We start from the raw sequence: 19,259 nt of genomic DNA, 5'->3' as shown, positions 1-19,259 counted from the left end.
TGGATTTTCTAGATGAAGAGCAGACATCATCTCAGGGGAATAAAAAAGGCAGCGCAAGTCAACGGATGAAGAAGGGGTGAGACTAGAAAAGATATTTCAATGCAGAATCTCTGATTCAGTCTTTTAGGGAATAATTTCGTAGATCAAGCAACCTGTTCCGATTAATGTAAAATAAGTCCAAGGTAACTTTCTGTCCCTAGAGATGAGAAAAACCATGGCCAAAAGGGAGTGGAGACTGAAATGTGCTAATTTCTGCCTCTTCAAGAAGAAGAGAAAGGTTTATGATGGCTGATGGGAGTCCATCAGCAAATACATATGCCTTCTTGAGAGCTTAGTGAGAAAAGGAGTATAGGCAATGATGCTGTTTGGTTGTTTTTCAGACCAAATGCCAAAAGACGATACAAGAATCAGAAGTTTGGTTTTGGTGGGAAGAAGAAGGGCTCAAAGTGGAACACAAAGGAGAGTTTTAATGATGTATCTAGCTTCCGGTCAAAAGTGGCTCACAACAAAGGCCCAGGAAAAGCAGGAAAAGGAGGAAAAAAAGCCCTCAATGTAAGTAAAATTGCATGCAAACAATCCTGGTTGGCTAGGAAGCCAGCCCTGGTCTGTGAGGGAGAGCTGAGTATATGATGTGTGCTTCCAGCATCTGGAAGAGATGGGAGCTGAACATTTATTCAGTTGAGGACGGAATTGAAGACAGTGGTTCAGTATCTCAGCAGGGAAATGAGTGGGGAAGTTAGCAAGTAATATTTGTTGCTACCTGTGTCCCAAAACCTCCCTGTCCAGAGATCCTGACAAATATCCTCTCCTGGGTATCCTGCTCAAGCTGTAGAGCTAGAACAGAGATTGAGGACATGAAAATAAAGATCATAATCTGTCTTTTTTTGCAGAAGAGACCTGGAAAGAGAGCAAGACAGAAGATGAAGAGCCGAGCGCGCTAAGAGCACTGTGCTCCCCAGTGGGGTTCCTGTGTTTCTGTGTGTTGCGATATGTGTTTCTGCTGTCATCAAGCAGCTCACTGTGGAGCTGGCTGGATGCTTCCAAGTGGCAAGTGGAAACTAGTGCCTTATCACTAATTTCTTCTTACAGTTTTCTTGAAGGATTGTTTTCTACTTAAACCTTTGATGTGTGAACACATTAAATGGTTTGCACAGAATTATGTCTAATTCATGTTTAGCTGTTTTATGAACGGTGGCTGGAGCCTACTCTGTGTTCCCTTCATTCTGACAGCTTTTTCCACAGCTACTGTTGACAGGTACTTGGTGAACTTGAGTTCTGGGTTACATTGCCAATGTCTGAATAAGAAGTCTGGAGCCTGTCAAGATGTTAAAGTGATTTTTAGACTATTTATATAGATGTGTTTTGAAACAGCAGTGAGACAAATGCAGCAATCTTATAAACAGGTTTATTTCTGTAACTATTGTCAGGCTGAAAATCTGGACAGATTGAGGTTCTCTCTTCCCTTTTCTCAATATCTTCTCTTGCCAGAAGTCTACCTAATAACAAGCAGGGCCTAACAGGAGATACCATTAACTGCTTCTATCTAAGTTGTGTGGTTTTGCCACTACTACTGCAGTTCTGACTGCTCCTCGCTGTGCCCTGTAGCAGCCATTTATTTAGTGATGTCAGTTCTTCGGCGTGGGAAGTAGAGCCTGCAATCAGTACGGTCCACGTGAATCTGGGAAAGAAAAATGATGAATAGTCATGTGCTTTTACTAGAATTACTATTAGTAGTCCCTTCTGAGAAGAGCGATGTGTGGTGTTCTTGCTGCTGAGAAATGCCCGAGTCACAAATGAATAGGGTACCACTTATCTGAGAATACACTGTTCACTGCTTTGTTATGGTAGAACTTGGTGGAAAAAAACAACTTTAACGTACGAAACAGCATCACGAGTCCTGACTCTCTAAAAGTAACTCACTTTGCTACACACAAATAGTCTAATCCTACAGCAGTATCTAACAGTGTAAAGCCCTGCTGGGATGTCTGTCTCTAGCCTTGTCCTGAGTAACTAGTTTACCTGAAGTGTAATGTGAAAAGTTGCAGAAGACCATCTTATTTTCTTGCCTCATTTTTCTTTGTAACACACCAAAATTAATGAGGTCCTCATTTGCCTTTCTCAAAACACTAATCTACAAAGTCATTGTCACAGCTATTGCTTTGTCAGATACGATTGATGTCTCAGCTTCTTAATAAGATTTCTTTTCCTCTTATTTATTCACATTTCCTCAAATGAATCCTCACTGGTGTATTCTGCCTCGGGTATACTTAACTGATTATTGATTTTATGGTTCTGCTTGCAGTTTGTTTGAAAGATACTGTACAGCATTACATTTCTTTTCACAGTGCTTAGTATGTCACTTCACATTGCTCACTATGCCATTTCTCATGGCTTGAATGCTTTAATAAGCAGCCGTGATTATGTGTGCAGCATTTGGCAGTAGGCTTGGAGTCAACTGTCATGGCAGGTATTTTGCATAAAAGTTTCTCAGAAGTCTACTGTTTCTGTGTTCACAACCCTATGTTATGTGAAGTCATTTTAGGTGTAAATTATAAAATCTTGTTGTCCATGAACAGCTCTCCTAATCCCTAGTCATTCCTGTTTTCCATGTTTGCCACAAATTATTTCTTGCATGAACATCTTTCAGTGTGATGGGTTGAATCTGTCTAAACCATGCAAAGAGCTGGGTCCTTAAGCACCCTACTCACCAAAGGTTGTGTGTTCCAACCAATTTCTTGGCTTTCAGTTTGTGGCTCTGAATATTTCTTTGTTGGCTCCAGCGCTGCATGGTGAATAAGACTGAGAAACGCAGCTGTTGGTTTAAGAGACACAAATACAAGTAAAAGAAAGTACGTTTAAAACCCAGTCACCTGTGGATATGTGTTAGAATGGGACGTCTTCACACTGTCCAAGCAATAGTGAGAAAGCCAAGGCTGGAGGCAACCTCTGTGCTTCTGTTAACGATCTTACAAGAGAACGCAGGTTGACATTTGTACTCAAATTTTCATCCTGAGGAAGTCTCAAGATTTGCCTGGCTGTCCTGTCCTGTTACTTCTGTCATCCCTGTCTACTGTATTGCAGCATCTTACATCACATCTAGTATCAACCAGTGCTCCATGTTAGCTCTCATCTTTCTCAGTTGCAGGAGACCTGCTGCCTTACCCTGTTCTGGTTTTCTCCACCCCACCCCCCATCCTTGACTAGAGTAGGCCAACCCTAACCAGCCATTATGGTTTCTAGACAAAACTGGCATGTTAGAAATAAGGGAGCAGTTGCTGTAAGGGTTCCTGATATTAGTGCTCTAAAGCAAGACTCAGCAGCCATTTCAGCAATTTACCATATAGGGTGGTTAGGTAGACTCAGCAATGGCAGGCAACGTGTACATATAAAACATATTTCTAGATTTTATTTTGTTTTTTTGGTTTCCCCCGAAAGAGGTTTATGTTCTCAAGCAGAATTTTATAGTATGATAACTAAAAACAAAAATAAAAGCATAACTGCATGAATGCAAGCTTGTACTGATAATGAAAAGTAATGGGAAAGGGCCTAAAGGTCAACCCCCCCCCCCGCCTTATGTTTATCAAAAAATCATGAATGAGTTTAACTTTCTTATATTGTCAGAGGACTGTTTCCACCTATGTCATCTTTTAGAGTAATTTGATTTTTAAAATCTTACTTATTAGTCATTTTCTTATCTTAAGCTTATCATAAGCTGTTCAGAGATTTCTTACCATCTGCTGGCTCTTCTATATTATCATGCCAAGACATAGGCTTCTTGGTGATAGTGTGAACTGGAAAGAAACGATGCAGGTGAATTACTTTAATGTGAATTTAGCATCATAGCCAAGTGTAGGATATCTATTTTGGTGAATGTTCTTTCTAATTATTCCCCAGTCTGGGCCCAGTTGCTTCACTTAAGTTGTAAACCAGGGGTCCTCAAACTTTTTAAACAGGGGGCTGGCACGCAGATTAAGTGGCACCAAGTCATCTGCAGCTGCTTGGTTCCCCCCCCCCGCAACCCCTGGCGGGGTGTGTGTGTGTGTGTTTCTGTAAATACTGGGGGCCGAATTGAGGACCCTGGGGGGCCGTATCTGGCCCATGGGCCGTAGTTTGAGGACCCCTGTTGTAAAGGAAGAACTGCACGTGAACAGAACAAAATGAGCTGAGTGCAGACTAACAGCAACTTCCCAGAAAGGGAAGGGAGTTAGACATGCTAAAGGCCCTTCGCTGGGTGCTGCCTGCGTTCACCACAGCAAAGATCTACCCCACCCAAGTGGTGGCTTGTAGAGTGCCAAATTCCAGGAAATTATTTTCCTTTGGTTTGTTTTTGGTTTATTGTAAAAGCTAGACCTGAGTGAATCAATTCACACCACCCATCTGTGCCAGCACAGATGATGATACGCTATGACCATGAATTGGTGGGCTGAAGGAACACAGTGTAGCGTTGTGCTGCCAAGAACCCTTCTTAGCTCTGAGGGGTTTGTTTGCTCAGGACCTGGGAGTTCTAGTTCCTGAATAGCTGCCTCGCTTCTGCACCTTTACCAAGGCACCACCCGAGTGGGTGAGCTGGCCCTGCCGCCGTTTGCTCTGTGGGCGTGCAGGCTGGATCCCTGGGCAAACGAAAAGCCCACCGGTAGCTCCTTCTAGATCTACCCCTCTCTCGAGTGCGGGTGCTTGTCCCTGACGGTCAGCCGAGTGCCGCGGGACCCACCGCAGCCTCACACCGGCCGGCCCCGGAGCCTAGCCCCCGGAGCCTGCCCCCAGCCCGGTGGCGCGGGGCTTCGCGCCGGCTCTCCGTGACCGTGGGACCGCCTTACCACGGTGGAGCGGGTTCACGCTGTACTGGGTGCGCAGCCTCTGGCACTGCCGCTCCTTCCGCACCCGCTCGCACAGGAGCTGGTTCTGCCGCACCGGGTCCGGCGGCTCCCGCTGCCCGCCGCGGGCGGCCATGGCCCCGCCCAGATACGCGGCGTCCCGTCGGCTGGCGACGGCTCACGTGGTCCTCCGCGGGGCTACTGATTGGCTCAGCTGGTGCTTCGGCCCCTCCCCTCGGCCGTTTACCTTCGCGCCTCCTTATTGGCCGCCGGTTTAAAGCCCCTGGTGCTGATTGGCGGTGGCGGCACGCGGCGGGTTTGAACGGCCGGTACGGAGGGATGGAGGACGCGGAGCTGCGCTGCACGGTGGCCGTGGAGCAGCCGCTGCTGGGGGGACAGGCCCCGCGGCGCCGCGTCATGCGGGGCGCGCTGGTGCTGCTGGGCCGCAACGAGCTGCGGCAGCCGGTGCTGCGGGTGGTCGGCGGCAGCGGCAAGGCGGCGGCGGTGTTGAGCTTCGTGCTGGCCGGTGACGCTGTGAGGCTCTTTACGCGGTTCGCGGGCGAGGGCCGGGCGGCGGTGCGGGTGGGGCCGGGCCATGCCCAGGTCCTGCTTTCCGACTGTCCCCCAGACGCGCTGCGCCGCTTCCTCCGACTCCTCCGGCTCAAGGTTCTCGCTGGGCCGCGGGGCCCGCCGCGCACCCCCCGCCTGCTGGAGCGGCAGTCGCCGGCCTTCGCCGTCATCAGCCCGCCGCAGGAGCGGGCCCTGCTGCGCGGCCCCGAAGCGCGGGGGCAGCGCCCGGCGGCGGTGAGTCCCGGGGCTGGGGGGTAGCCCCGCTTACCGGCCCTCGTTACCGGGCCTGCTCTCACGGCGAGCCGCCGCCTGTCCCGCAGGTGCCCCGCGCGGAGAGGCGGCCCCCGGTGAGGCTCTCGGCGGAGCAGGAGGCGGTGCTGGGCGCCGTGCGGAGTGGGAAGAGCATCTTCTTCACTGGCTGTGCAGGTGAGCGGGCCGGGCGGCTGTCACCCGGTAAAGTCCTCGGGAATCGCTGCTGACCTGCTTCTTCTCCCTCCTTCAAGGGACCGGGAAATCGTTCCTGTTGAAGAAGATCGTGGGTTCCCTCCCTCCGAGTGTCACCTACACTACGGCCAGCACAGGAGTGGCGGCTTGCCACATTGGTGGCACCACTCTCCATGCCTTCGCAGGTAATGGTCTGCCTGACAGCAAGGGGCTGGGGGCTCTTGCTCTCCTCCCAAAGAATCAGGAGCTTCCTGAAGCTTTGCTTTTTTCTCCCCTGCCAGGGATCGGCTCTGGGAAGGCACCACTGGAACAGTGTGTTCAGCTGGCAGAAAGGCCTGGGGTACGGCAGCACTGGCTAGCCTGCCAGCACTTAATTATCGATGAGATCTCCATGGTGGATGGCAAGTTCTTTGACAAGCTGGAGGCAGTGGCGAGGTGAGCAACCTTCAGGTTGCACAATTAACAAATGAATTTCCCTAAATTTTCAGGCTGCTTCCTTTCCCTGGTTATGTGAAGGAATACAAGGCAACTGCTGGCATAGGACCAGAAGGAAGTGTGAAATCACAGCCAGCGTTTGGGCAGATATTTCTCTTGAGATAGGTTTTGATCATGTCCCTGCTCTCTAGCTGTGGCTGTTGTGGTTGCTGTTTCCTTCTGTGGAGCCAAGTGTTGTCTGTAGAGCTGAGTCCACAATACAGCTGTCTATGCTGTGCCCAGCGGTTTTCTCTTGCAGAGAGAAGCAGCTGTAGTTAACAGCTACCAAAGAACCAAGGCTGGTAATGACTCCTGGGGTGGGTAAGCAAAGCATATTTAATGTCTGTAGAGCATTGCTTTATTATTTGAGCTCTTCTGACACAGCTGAGGATAATCATATTTTACTGCAGGTAGTATATGTTTGAATATACTGATGGACTAAGAAGTAACTTCTGAGACCTGACTATGTCCGGGTCATGGATGCCACTCAAATGTCTCTCTTTCTTACCTTTCAGGGTGGTCAGAAAACGGGATGAGCCTTTTGGAGGAATTCAACTAATCATCTGTGGAGACTTCTTGCAGCTACCCCCAGTCTGCAAGGCTAATGAAGAAACCAAATTCTGCTTCCAGGTACAAAGCTGTCCCTAAACTTATTGTCATGCTTCAAGTCTTCCTCTTTAACAAGAAAATTATTTACCAGGCAAAAAGCTGGAGGAAATGCATCCACATAAACATGGAGCTGACTGAAGTGCGGAGACAGACCGACAAGACCTTTGTGTCGCTCCTGAGTGCAATCCGTTTAGGCAGGTGAGGAGAAACTTGTCTTTCTTTGCAATCCTTGCTCCCTACTGATGGAGGAAAGAGTGGTGTGTTACTTCTCTGTGCTCTATTGGGAACGCGTGGCTGGGGGCAGTAGCTATAAATGCTTTAGTTAATGTAAGCAGTTTTTGTATATGCTGCACTAGTAAGGCAGGACCATTTCTAGGGTGGCTCTTTGCAATTTCTGCAAAGGAATTCAGTGAATCCTGAGCTGGAAGTGGCCAGGGCAGGGCTGGGGCACTTGTACTGCTTGTCAGCTTTGCGTAGTTACCTTTTTCTGTCCTCTCTAGAGGCGTGGGGCTCACACAGGCTGATCCAGCTGTGTGGAGGTTACTGCTGCTCAAGACTTGTTCCTGATCACTTTAAATAATAATTCCCTTTTCCTGGTTACCAGGTGCACAGAGGAGGTTACCAGACAGCTGATGCAGACTGCTGCTAACAGGTCTGAGCGTGATGGGATCCTGGCTACGCGGCTATGCACCCATAAAGATGACGTAGAAATAACTAATGAGAGATGCTTGCAACAGCTGTCAGGTGAACAACTTGGAGGACACTGCTGGCTTTGGGGCTGAGCTCTGAGTGGATGCAATGTCGATACTGTGGTGTCAGGAGGAACTGGTGTTCTGTTATGCCCAGCAGCACCAGTCCAAGCTGTGCATGTTGAAATTGAGCTGCATGGGGAAAAACTTCACAGCTTTTTTTGCTTAAAAATCCACACTGTTACTTTTTGGTGTGTAATAGACAGTGAGCTAATTGCTTGCTGTGAGGTAGGACAGATGATTTATTATTTTCATACCCCTGCTTTTTCTTTGTACAGCGACTAAGAAAGGCTGTGCTTTATCGAGCCACAGCTTGGATTAAGGGTTATTTCATTTTTGCCTCCCTGTCTGGCCCTAGGATTCTTCCTTAATCCTCTTCGGAGATCTGGTTTTGGCAGCAAGCGAAACTGGTCATATGCTCAAAATGGTGACTGCTCAGTTCTTATTTCCTGCTGGCCTTTGATTCCTGAGCCTTCTTATGCTCTTGGAGTTAGGTTTGGAAGAGAGGCCATAACGAGCTTTCTGCTTTTAGATGTGACAAGCTTTGTGTGAAAATGTCCTACCAGCAATGCAGAATGGATATTAAAAGAATTGCTGTTAGAAATAAGCGCTAAGCCTCCTGCAGCACTGTGTGGAATATGTTCAATGGTTGTGATTTTTCACATCTTTGTGTCCTTAATAGGAGAAGTGCACGCTTTTGAGGCTTTGGACAGTGACCCAGAGCTAGTGAAGCTAATTGATGCTCAGTGTCCTGTGGGTGGTAGAGTTGAGCTAAAGCTTGGAGCTCAGGTAGGTGTGTGTGCATGTTTGTGAAAGACCAGTGGATCAAACAGCATAAGAAAAACAAAGGAATAGCAGATAAATGTATAGAGTAGCTTGAAGTACAGAATGTAGATTCTGCATAGAACAGCTATGTCAGGCCAACAGAAGATTCTATCTCTGTCTTTGTATCGTTTCTGCTTGGAATCTTATCCAGACAGAATTAGTTTGATTTGAGTGCAGGTCCGTATCTTGTGGACTCTGACTGCTATGACTTTGGCAGACATTTTTAGTTTGGTTTAGAAGCTTCCAGGTAGAAAAAAGCACAGGCAGTCCCTGCCTGCAGTCTTAGCTCCATGTGCAGCAGCCCTTCCGGCCTGTAAGGGTATGGCACAGCTTGCCAAATCGGCAGGGCTGGGCATCTTGCTGTGAGCTAGGGCTGTCAGAGTGGAAAGGATGCAGGACTGTGCCTAGCAGCAGCACTGTTTGCTTTGGAAAGTTGTTCCTTGGGTGTTCCTAGAATCTTTGTATGTCTAGGCTGGTTGGTGTTTGGGGAAGTGGAATGTGTTGCCTGGAGCTGAGCTCATGGCTGTGAACACTTCACTTGAGCTGCTTGTGTCAAGTGCTGCCTGATGATGTAGCTGGGAATCCTAGGAAGAAAAGGCTGTGAAATAATTTCAATCAAATGGGAGGTTGTGCTCTATCCTGCAATAGGATGATGTGGTTGTGGCCATGTCAGCCTGCTATGTTTATGCTTCCTGGCTAGAAGCTTAACTGCAGCTGGCTGAACAGGCTGTAAAGCCAGTGTGCTAAGGGATTTTCTTTTTCTCTGTAGGTGATGCTAGCTAAGAATCTGAATGTGTCTCAGGGACTGGTGAATGGTGCACGAGGAGTTGTTGTAGGATTTGAAAGTGAGCAGAAGGGTAAGTAAGCTTTTTGATGTTGTAGTTGAAGGAAGAGGGGAAAAAAAACAATTTATCATTGACAGCTATGACTTGTTAATTTTTATTTTTTTACTGCTTGGTAAGAATAACTTAAGGGAAAGACAGGAGCAGGTCTTCTCTGCAGTGAATATCTTGGGGCTCTAGTCAGCTAAAATATCACGTGCTACATCAGCTGTAGCTATCTGTAGGGCCTCTTGCGGATTTTTTTCTTTATTTTCTAGATCTCTATGTTCATTTGCATTTCCTGTCCTGTTGAAGCAAGTCTTGGTGGGGTAAATTTTTGTTTGTTTTTACTCGGAATAATGTTCTGCTACCTGCAACATGTATTTTTCTCTGCATCTCAACTGACAAATTACCTGACTTTAATTCTCCTGCTTAAGTAGGTCCCAACATCACTTCACGACATCCCGATTACTGTGTGTGCGTTTAGGGTTTGTTTTTTGTGGTTTGGTTTGGTTTTGGTTTTGTTGTGGGACTTTTTTTTTTTTTTTTTTTTTTTTAATGCAGCCCTAAAATTCATGAAAGACTGACATGGGGAAGGGGGGGGGGGGGGGGGGGGGGAAGTGTTCTTAGCCTGTCTGCTTCCTGGCTGTTGAGTGTCAGAAATACATCCATGTTTCTCTCCTGCTCCTACTCCTCCAGGGCTGCCTAAGGTGAGGTTTCTCTGTGGGGTCACACAGGTCATAAAAATGGAGAAATGGGTTTTCAAAGGACCATCAGGAGTTCATCTGAGTCGTCAACAGTTGCCTTTAAAATTGGCGTGGGCCATTTCCATTCACAAGAGTCAGGTGGGTGTTCTTATACAGCTGTCTATAGACTTACACCATCCTAAGCCTTATTCCCTGGGTGAGCTTCAGTTGCTGGTAAAACAGGAGAGAAAACTGAAAGGCCCTTGTTGTGGGGGCCCTCTAGAATATGTGTGTCTAGCTGCAGCGAAGGCAGCACCTCTTCTGGTTGTGATGCTTGTCTATAGCGTTAATGATGGGCTAGCAATACTGCTAGTTTCCATAAGTGTGCTGCTACCTGCATAGTTGGTGTTAGCTTATAAAACAGCATTATTTACCACAATGGGTGGGTCAGGATAGTGTTTCCCTGATGGTCATCAGCACTAATGACCCTGAGGAAGCTGCAGGAGTCATGGTTATGCTCTTTGGGCTGGTCTCCCCCTTCAGTGGTACGTGTTGGATTTTTTCAATATAATTATTACAATTCCTACCTTTCCAGAAGACTTCGTACACTTTGGTAAATACTTGTCTTGGAGACCTGTGAGTTTGTTCCTCTGACACTATTTAAACCATGCCATGTGATAAATTCCTCTCCTTCCTGGGATGTCTCCTGATGCAGACACAGCTGGCTGGGTCTTACCCAAACTCTGTCTCAGATGGTTTGCCGGAGGACTGCCTGAGACTGGTGGCTGCTCCAGTTATCTATTAGGTGTGAAAACAGCAGGATTTCTTTCCCTGTTGTGTTGATTATATGGGATTTGTGGAGTTTCACACAAGAGGCTCACTGGAGTTAGTCAGTGGACTGTTTGCTAGCAATTTCCTGACAGTTGAAAACTGTCATTTCTACCGATCCCTATATTCTAATTGGTTACATAGTTGAACAAGACACTTCCCTTTTTTTTTTTTTTTTTTTAAATAAAAATCAAGACTGCACCTTTGACAGATTCACAGGATAGGTTAGTGGTGATACAGCACAGTGCTCTTGTTTTATTTGTTTGTTGTTCTGTAACAAACTTCTTTGTGTCTTTGACAGGGTATGTCTTTAGATTGTGTGGAAATCTCCCTGTCTCGTGTCTTTGAAAGTGGGCAGGCTTATGTAGCCCTCTCCCGAGCCCGTAGCCTTGCAGGTCTCCGTGTTCTGGATTTTGACCCAAAAGTAGTGAGAGCTGATCCCTCTGTGCTGCAGTTCTATAGACAGCTGAGACGACATGAGCTTGTAACCCAGGTAAAGAAAAATCTCATGCTAGGAAAGCCTGCCTTGTGCAATGAGGATGACAGATGTTTGTGCCAAGATGCTTCTTTTTCTTCCTAAGCAAGATGATTCAAACTAAAACTTGTAGTGGCAGGAGAGGTGAAACTCCAGAGGTGGAATGTGGTGGGGCAGATTTTGGTGGCAAAATAGTAGTGTTGGGATTGTATAACCTGGCCCTGTGGGTGAAAGGATGAGTTGGAATTCTTTGATCCATCTCTTGCAGTAAGGACTGAAGGGGAAGTAGACACATAAAAAAAAAAAAATCTCTTGTTTTCAAATCGCACAAACCAATATTTTTTTTGGTTTTGTCCATGTTGTGTGTCTGTCCCCGTCTCCGCCCCCCCCCCCCCCCCCCCAAAGGATTCGCTGCACACCCTTTCAGGTGATGATGAGAAGGAGAACTGGAAATACAGCTGAGAAGGCTCTTCCGGCCTCTGTGAGGCATCAGCACAGACTACTGCATTGTGGTGATCTTGCTATTGATTATATATTTCATAACATGAAGTTAAAGGAATTTATTTTGATGTTTGCTTCATTCTGCTGACTCTGGATATGTAGAAGTATCCCCATCTCGTGCCTCTGAAATTAGGAAGGCTTCTGTAGCCCCTTTCGGAACCCATAAAGCCTTGAGTACTTCTGTGTCATAGATGCAACTCTAGCAAACAAAATGACTGAACAAGGACGTGCCTGAGGGTCCTTCCTACAGTTCTATTCTATTGCTGCCTGATTGTGTTTTATTCTCCGCATATGTAGACTGAAACTTGTGTGCCTTTCTTCAAGTATACCATAGCTGAGTGATGGAAAGGGTGTGTGTCCTCTTCGCCTGAATGGATTGGACCTGTTCACAAGAGCTGCTGACACAAGGGAAAGCAGTGCTGGATATCTGGAATACATGCTTGATTCTCCTGCAAGCAAAGAGCTGCCAGGAGCTGGGCTATCACTTTATAGCATGCTGGGGTGTTCTTGCCTTCCAGATGCTTAACAGCAGGAGCCTTTGCATAACTTCCTCCACAAGCAGAACTGTTAGTTATATGTTGTCTGTTATGCTGATGCATAGCCTTTTATTAGTCTGTTGTATACAATGATTTGTAGCTTTTATTTTTTTAACCTTCTGAGATGAGCTGGCACCATTTAAAAATAGAAGGAAGTCCTAGATCTTATACCCATAATTATAGAACTACAAGAATCGTGAAGATCCATTACCTCATTAGCAAGAAGGGAGTGAGAGGAGATGGGGGCTGATGTGAGCCCCTCTTGTTTAAACATGAGGCTCGCTCAAATGGGAGGGAGTTTCTGCTGGAAACAATGTGTCTGACTAATAAGGTGGAAGTTGAATGTGCAGTAGGGAATAATGGCCAAGGACACGTGAAGTGAGCTGTAACTTCACCTGTTTCAGCAAAAGCAGAGATCAGTGGAACTAATGTACTGTCTTTTAAAAGCCTTAATAAAGGAGAAGCTTTGGTCTTTGTATTTTAGCACATTGCTTAAAGCTTAAGTAACTTGTATATTTTTAAATATTTAACATGTGGGAATAACGTAAAATACCAACATCCAGCTGGACCTCATCTCTGGCAGGTGAATGTCTCTGTTATGAAGCCTTTGCAGTTTGAATTGAAGGCTACTTCTTGGCAGCTGCTTTCCTTGAGGCCAGAGAAGGATGTTGACTAGGCAAGGGTTAACAAAACAGAAAAGAGATTTTGGTAGAATTTCAAAATGTATTTTTTCAAGCGGGGTTTGTTTTTTCTGGGCTTGAGGGATATTGTTTTGGAGGAAGTAATAGTAGAAGACAGAAGTGTGAGAATTATTCAGAGGTGTTTACTCTCAGACGGGCTTCTCAATTTATTAGCACGTTCTTTCTTCAAAGAAGTCTGGTGGGGAGTAGATGGGAGTACCTGAGGCTGGGGCTGGAGTCTGTGGAAGGTGAGATCTTTCCCTCTCACGCTGCAGGCTATTTCTGATGCTACCTTTGGTCTTTCAGACTCTCAGTGTGTGTGATTTTAATTTTTTTAAAATTTCGGGTTTTTTTAAACAAAGCAACACTTTACAATCTTTGGTGCTGGACTTAAGCTGTTTGTCTGGCTTGGAGGAACTGAAAAATGACCTTCCCCTGCCTATAACTCTGGGAAGGAGGGTGCCTTTTGTTCCTTTGGCTGCGCATCAGCCCCCTACCCTGCTGTGCATCCCCATCTCGCAGCATTCTTGTCCATTCCTCATGCCTCCATTCTCTAGTGGGTGCCCTAGCTGAGCCTCTGTGCTGTGCCACTCATGCTTCGTGTGTTGTTCCAGCTGGACTCCAACATGCATCCTTCACCTTTATCGTGGGTTGCATTTCCGCTTTTGTTCACCTTGTTCTACAGACCATCTCCTGACATTGTTCCCATCTTCCCCTCGTGCCCCTTGTGCAGTGGTCAGAGGCTGCGGCTGCCCTAACTGTCAGGGGCAAGGCTGTCCATGCCTTCCCTGCCAGAAGTCTGATGGGTGAGCTAAAAGCCCAGATGCTTCACCAGTGGGCTGGGCTGGGGCCAGTTTGCAGTCTTGTGTGTTTTTAGAGATGTGAGGTTGCAAAATGAGGGCTTTGTGTTGCATCAGAGGTTGAGGTGTGGGATCTGAAATGCTCAGGGATGTCAAAGTGAGTTTTACTGCTGGGTTAAGATGGTTAGGAAAAATGTCATGCACTTCCAGTCATACGCAATACATTGATTTATTGACAGATTGTGTAAGAGTAATGAGATAATGCAGGTTCAAATCCTTTAACGTCTTTTAAAAGGTTCATGTACCACTGTAATACAAGATAATTTACTGTAAAAGTGTTGATTATGTACCATGAAAATAAACTTTTGTGATTTTGTGAAGCGACTTAACTGCAGCTTTCATGGGTTTAGGGACTGAAATCTTTCCAGTTGTATGGTTGGTTTTTTTTTTTCTGCCAGTTGAGATTTGAGATAAAACGCTAAAAAGAACTTAAAGCTGGAAAGGGTAATAAATATTTCATGTTAGTATTAAATGTACATGAAATATTGTGGTTGCCTTCTCAGAGGTGGAGCAGTGGGAACAGAATCGTGGTGGCTTTTGAAGTGTTGGCAGCTGTCCTGAGGCCAAAAGGGGTCTGTCCATGTAAATTTTGGATGTTCTCGCTCATTTCCAGCTAAAGCAGATGTAGGGATGGAGGCTGAGGCCTGCTATTTAAATCCGAAAAGGAGCAGTCAGGACAAATCTGGGTTGTCAGGCTCTGTCATGGCTTCCCTGTGGTCAGGATTGTGATAAGACCTTTTTTTTTTTTTTTTTAAACACAATAATGCTTCCTTATATAGAGGCTTAATATCTTGTAATAAAATAAAAACCTGTTCTTCCAAATACTTAACATGTTAATTTTTCTTGCAGAGGGATATTAAGTAGTCTGTAGCTAGAACCCAGTACACCAACACGTATGTTTGGGTTTTTTTAAAAACCCTTTTTTTATTGCAGTGACTGTACTGGAGGAAGAGAGCTACACGTCCTCTCTTCATTAGTAAAACAAAGAAGGATCTGAAGACCAAGCAACTTTTTACATGAGGCAACCATGAGCCATCTTCAAAATGTCCACTGGTGCTGTTGCTTCCACCTACTGAGGCAAGGTGGTCTTAGCAGGTTGGATTTTTCAGGGACAAGTCATAGGGCTTGTAGCAGAGCAAGGACATATTCTCAACTCACACAGCTTAGAGCTCACACTTTCCCCCTGCCCCGACGCGGATCTTCTCCACTGGCTGCAGTCCTTCTGGCAGAGATCTGCTCCACTCTGCTTGGGCACCTGGAACTCTTCCTCCCTCTCTGACCTGGTGGGCATTTGCAGGGCTCATTTTGCACTTTTTACCTTGTTCCTCAGCCGTTTGGTATCCCCCTTCTCAAACCTGCTACCACAGAGGCTCCACCATGCTGGTGATGGGCTCCACTGTGCCCTGTGGTGGGGCCGCTACGGAACCGGTTGGAACCAGCTGTGCGAGTCATGGGGCAGCCCCAACCTCTCCTCAGATTCCCGCCAACACCCAGGCACGGGTGCCTGATACACCAAATGTCAGATGTGTTGGCTTCCTTCAAAATTGCCCGTCTGTCCTCTCCTGTAGATGCCTGCAACGCCTGCATGGTTGGATATCCTGGGATCCAGAGGTAAGGCTGGAGGTGCTGCGGCAGGTAAAAAGGGGAACAGCAGGTAAAAATGGCGGAGGAGGCACCATTTACCTGAGGCAAGGGGCACGCCGAGAGGGTGCATAGCACTGCAGTGAACGGCTGGGGTTTCATTACTGTATTTCAATAAATATGAAGAAATTAATATCATCTCTCCATTTGTACAAACTGAAGAAATAGTATTTAAATGTGGTTTTTGCCTTAACTTAACTGCAGCTGTAATTAAGTGAATTAAACTATGAGTTTGATTCACAATTGTTATTTCTGTTACTACAAAGTACAGACGTTCTCTTTTCAAATACATTAAGCCATACCAAACTGCTTTATACCAGCTAAAGCTTCATGATACATTTATGTGTTATTGGAAGCATAATTCACATGCAGAGCATTATTAAAACCTTACCAGCTTCCAGTTTAAGTCTTTGTACAGTGATTTAACTCCCTTCTCATTCTTTATGTGACGTTTTCGTAATAATTAAACATGAATGTGTCTTTACAGTCTGTACCCAGAAGTCCTGTGGTGTGCACGAAAGGCAGCAATAGCCCTGTTGGTCACAGATGCTGTAATAAGATTGTGTCTGTGAATTAGATCTTCCTGTCCAGAATTGCTCTGAATAGATCAAACAATTGCTACTCTTAAGTAAAGGAAATATAGTACATCATAGACTATGCCATGCATGCTAATAATGTAATTTTTCTCACAGATATTAGAAGTTTCTCATTTTGTGTTATGCCACTCTGTGGCATGCAACTGTCTTCTGCTGCTAAATCTAAGCAGTTCTATTACTAGCATGAGGAAAGACCTGAATTACTAGAGATTGCATTTAGATGTGTAAAATCTGTCTCACTGTTTCCTGTACAATTATTTCACACGTTTCTATTACAGATTATAAGGATGTTGGATAGAATATTTGAGCAAAGCTACTGACTAGTATATAACTTATGAAATGTGGTTACACAAGCAAAATAAGTTGATAATTATAAGAGGTTTACTCTTAGACTTGTTATCAAATACCAAACTATCTGATTTTTTTATTTTTTATTTTTTTTTTAAATCTGTTACGATGTTGATACAGGGGGCTGTCACATGTGACACAGAACCTCTGAAAGGCTGCCTGGGATGGCAGATGGAGGCCAGGTATGCACCAAGAACATCTTCAATGGTACTACATGCCTATGTGCAGGTAACTGAGTTAAGCCCATAATGTTCCAAATGTAACCATAACACATATTTTTACTGAATTGTTTATTACAATGTTTTTGCAAGAATATTGAGCTATGATAAAGATGCCTCTGACAGAAATTTGATTAAAACTTTATTGGTTTTTTTATCATATGACATTTGGCATTCCAGGAGTTTTTCTCTATTTATTAAAATATGTTTTCTGTCAATGGGTAGGTGAATATGTATATGAATCATACCTTCCATCTACTCTTCCCAAGTTACTAGGCTATGTCAGTTTTCTGTAGGTACCTAATATTAATGTTTTTTTCCAAATTATTATGAACGCCCTGAGAATTATAGAGGGATTTGCCCAGACTTTCAGTCGGGGGTTGGGAGTGTTAGTCCAGGTCTTCAAAGATTCTGGATCCTGCTTTTTTATTGAAAGATATGTGCTTCCCTATCATCAAATATCAGCTTAGAGAGGATATAATGTGTTTTGCAGATGATGCTAGACATTAAAGTAAAAACATAAGTAAAGCTTTGTAAGATTATTCCAGTAACTAATAATTTACAAAAGTGAGGCAACACATATCTTTGAATATCTCCAGCTGAAGGCTGAACAGTTATTGAATATAATAAATCAAATATGAAAAACACTTATGTGCATTAATATAAAAATAACTTGGCTTAAAAAATAGCTTTTAAATTTGTAGGTTTTCTTGGAAGTTGCACGTGATGATCATCTTGGTCTTTAAGTTGTTCTGTGAAAACATTGCAGGTAAGCTACCTTTACGTTTGTGTTGGATTAGTGGGAAACCTTGTAATAAAATATTTGACCATAATAACACCAGGTACTTTCAACTGACGCTTTGCAATACAAAGTGAATTTTTAAAACATATCTTGAGTCTTGAGCAAGGAGCTAGTATTTAATTGCCAGAATTTCAATGCATAATGCATTAGGCAGAGGGTTGTTACCAGAATGAATTTAATAATAAAGAAGAAATTTTTGAAACAGTTTGTTTTTTACATGTTTTCTCTCCAGATGAAAGAGACCTTACAATAACCTTAACAATCTTACTTGTGATAGTAACAAGCTACGGCAATTTTAACACAAAATTCACACTGAAAATAAAACATATCAGATGATTCAGTCAGGTCAAAATGACAAACTTTCATAAAAACTGGTCTGTTTGTTTTCATTAGCTATAATTTTTACTGTCAGCTAAATTTTTGGTTAAATATTATATGTCTTCCTTTTGTTTTAAAAATAAAGGATAAAAATTCCTTGGTGTACAAACAATTTCAAGTTCATGTCAGAGATAGAATATTACTTTTGACAGATTGCTGTGTAGTCCTGTGCACTCTCAGATCTCAAAGTACAAGGTCAAAATATTGTTTCTGATGATCTATTTATTTTAATAGATATATTGTCAGAATAAATGATAATCAGATTTTGACACTTGTCCTGGGAGTATCATTAAGGGCCTCCATAAAATGTAACACATCAGAAACATCAGACAAAAAGTTATAATTGTAGTGCTCATTCGGTACTTCTGTAAGGTATAGATCATCTAACAGTGGTAAGTTTTAGGGTCAAGACACTAATATGAAAAAGAAGTATCAGCCCCTTGACAAGCTTTGCTATGGGTTTCAGGAGATGCCCTTAAAAAAAGGGGGGGGAAGCAACCCCCCCACCCCCAACCAACAGAAATATTTCTGGCTGTCATTGTGACTCAAGAGGCATTTCACTGTCTGTACAAACTAGGGTTAGAGGGAACCTCAAGCACAAAGACTGCATTTGATACTGCTTTTCCTGCAGCAGCAGGAGGCCTCAACAAAGAAAGAACTAAGCACTGTACCAAGCAGTAACAACTCTGAGTAGGGTGCTGGGAGTAGGATATTAAGCTAAAGTGAAAGGTATGTCAAAAACTGAAGATTAAGAGAGCATGTGACATCTGAAGGACTCTGTCTAGAGCCAGAGAAATTGAATCATTAGGAATATGTCCAGCTCAAGGCGTGCAGGTCAAGTAGGTTTAGAACAGTTACCAAGTGTTTTTCCAGATTCGATACACCTATGGGCCTTTGTGATAATTAAGAGATCTAGCATGGTCAGAAAGTATCTAAAAGAGCAGCGAAAGTCACAAGACCAGTACCATCCTTTAGCACCTTCAGTGTTACTGTGGAATAGTAGTTCAGTGCTATATGGCTAGAAGTAGTTCAGTAGAGCTTGCAGTGCTTTGACGGGCACAGGAGGGAGATAAGCTCAAATTAAAAAGGAGCTGCTGGCCGTGTTCTTTGCCACAAAATGAGTTTGTCAGTTCACCCTGGGGCATCGGATAGACATGAAGTCTGTTCAGAAGTCATTAGAAAGCATTATGGTGAAGCTAGTGCTGAAGGCAGACAAATTACTATAACCCTTGTTAGATGCAGACCAGTCCAATGAGGTACTTCCCACAAAAGTCATGGCTAGGAGTAGATACATTTCACATGCTGTCCAGTGTACAGTCTGTGTAGAGCTTTTTGGAACGGAAGAAAACCTACCAATGTCCATCGGTATATCTTTTCCGGCACTCATGAAGTATGTTTTGCTAC

General features: G+C 44.5%; 2 protein-coding genes across 2 annotated transcripts; one reads left to right on the top strand and one right to left on the bottom strand.

The window, feature by feature from the left end:
• Positions 1–1,391: 1,391 nt before the first annotated feature.
• On the bottom strand, positions 1,392–4,990 carry CFAP144 (cilia and flagella associated protein 144). The gene is made up of 4 exons (XM_013299962.3): positions 4,818–4,990; positions 3,732–3,791; positions 2,709–2,812; positions 1,392–1,678 (listed from the first exon to the last, which is right to left on the bottom strand). Exons 1-4 carry the CDS (start codon positions 4,948–4,950, stop codon positions 1,613–1,615), a joined length of 363 nt encoding a protein of 120 aa, XP_013155416.2. The 5' UTR covers positions 4,951–4,990; the 3' UTR covers positions 1,392–1,612.
• Positions 4,991–5,106: 116 nt separating this feature from the next.
• On the top strand, positions 5,107–12,815 carry PIF1 (PIF1 5'-to-3' DNA helicase). Its single transcript, XM_055815390.1, has 12 exons — positions 5,107–5,618; positions 5,705–5,810; positions 5,888–6,013; positions 6,110–6,263; positions 6,818–6,932; positions 7,003–7,109; positions 7,516–7,655; positions 8,343–8,449; positions 9,255–9,342; positions 10,006–10,151; positions 11,122–11,313; positions 11,701–12,815. Exons 1-12 carry the CDS (start codon positions 5,154–5,156, stop codon positions 11,755–11,757), a joined length of 1,803 nt encoding a protein of 600 aa, XP_055671365.1. The 5' UTR covers positions 5,107–5,153; the 3' UTR covers positions 11,758–12,815.
• Positions 12,816–19,259: the final 6,444 nt, after the last annotated feature.

The sequence above is a fragment of the Falco peregrinus genome, chromosome 10, assembly GCF_023634155.1.
Source record: "Falco peregrinus isolate bFalPer1 chromosome 10, bFalPer1.pri, whole genome shotgun sequence".
Taxonomy (NCBI): Eukaryota; Metazoa; Chordata; class Aves; order Falconiformes; family Falconidae; genus Falco; species Falco peregrinus.
This window is presented reverse-complemented; position numbering and strand designations above follow the sequence as displayed.

What these genes read in the sequence shown, in the direction of transcription:
- CFAP144 (XM_013299962.3), bottom strand. Translation starts at nt 4,950, where the DNA reads ATGGCCGCCCGCGGCGGGCAGCGGGAGCCGCCGGACCCGGTGCGGCAG. An exon ending in TATAGAAGAGCCAGCAGATG is followed by an intron (nt 2,813 to 3,731) that starts GTAAGAAATCTC and finishes TTAAACCAACAG; the next exon opens with CTGCGTTTCTCAGTCTTATT. An exon ending in GTTGGAACACACAACCTTTG is followed by an intron (nt 1,679 to 2,708) that starts GTGAGTAGGGTG and finishes TTTCTTTCCCAG; the next exon opens with ATTCACGTGGACCGTACTGA.
- PIF1 (XM_055815390.1), top strand. Translation starts at nt 5,154, where the DNA reads ATGGAGGACGCGGAGCTGCGCTGCACGGTGGCCGTGGAGCAGCCGCTG. An exon ending in CACTCTCCATGCCTTCGCAG is followed by an intron (nt 6,014 to 6,109) that starts GTAATGGTCTGC and finishes CTCCCCTGCCAG; the next exon opens with GGATCGGCTCTGGGAAGGCA. An exon ending in AGTGCAATCCGTTTAGGCAG is followed by an intron (nt 7,110 to 7,515) that starts GTGAGGAGAAAC and finishes CCTGGTTACCAG; the next exon opens with GTGCACAGAGGAGGTTACCA.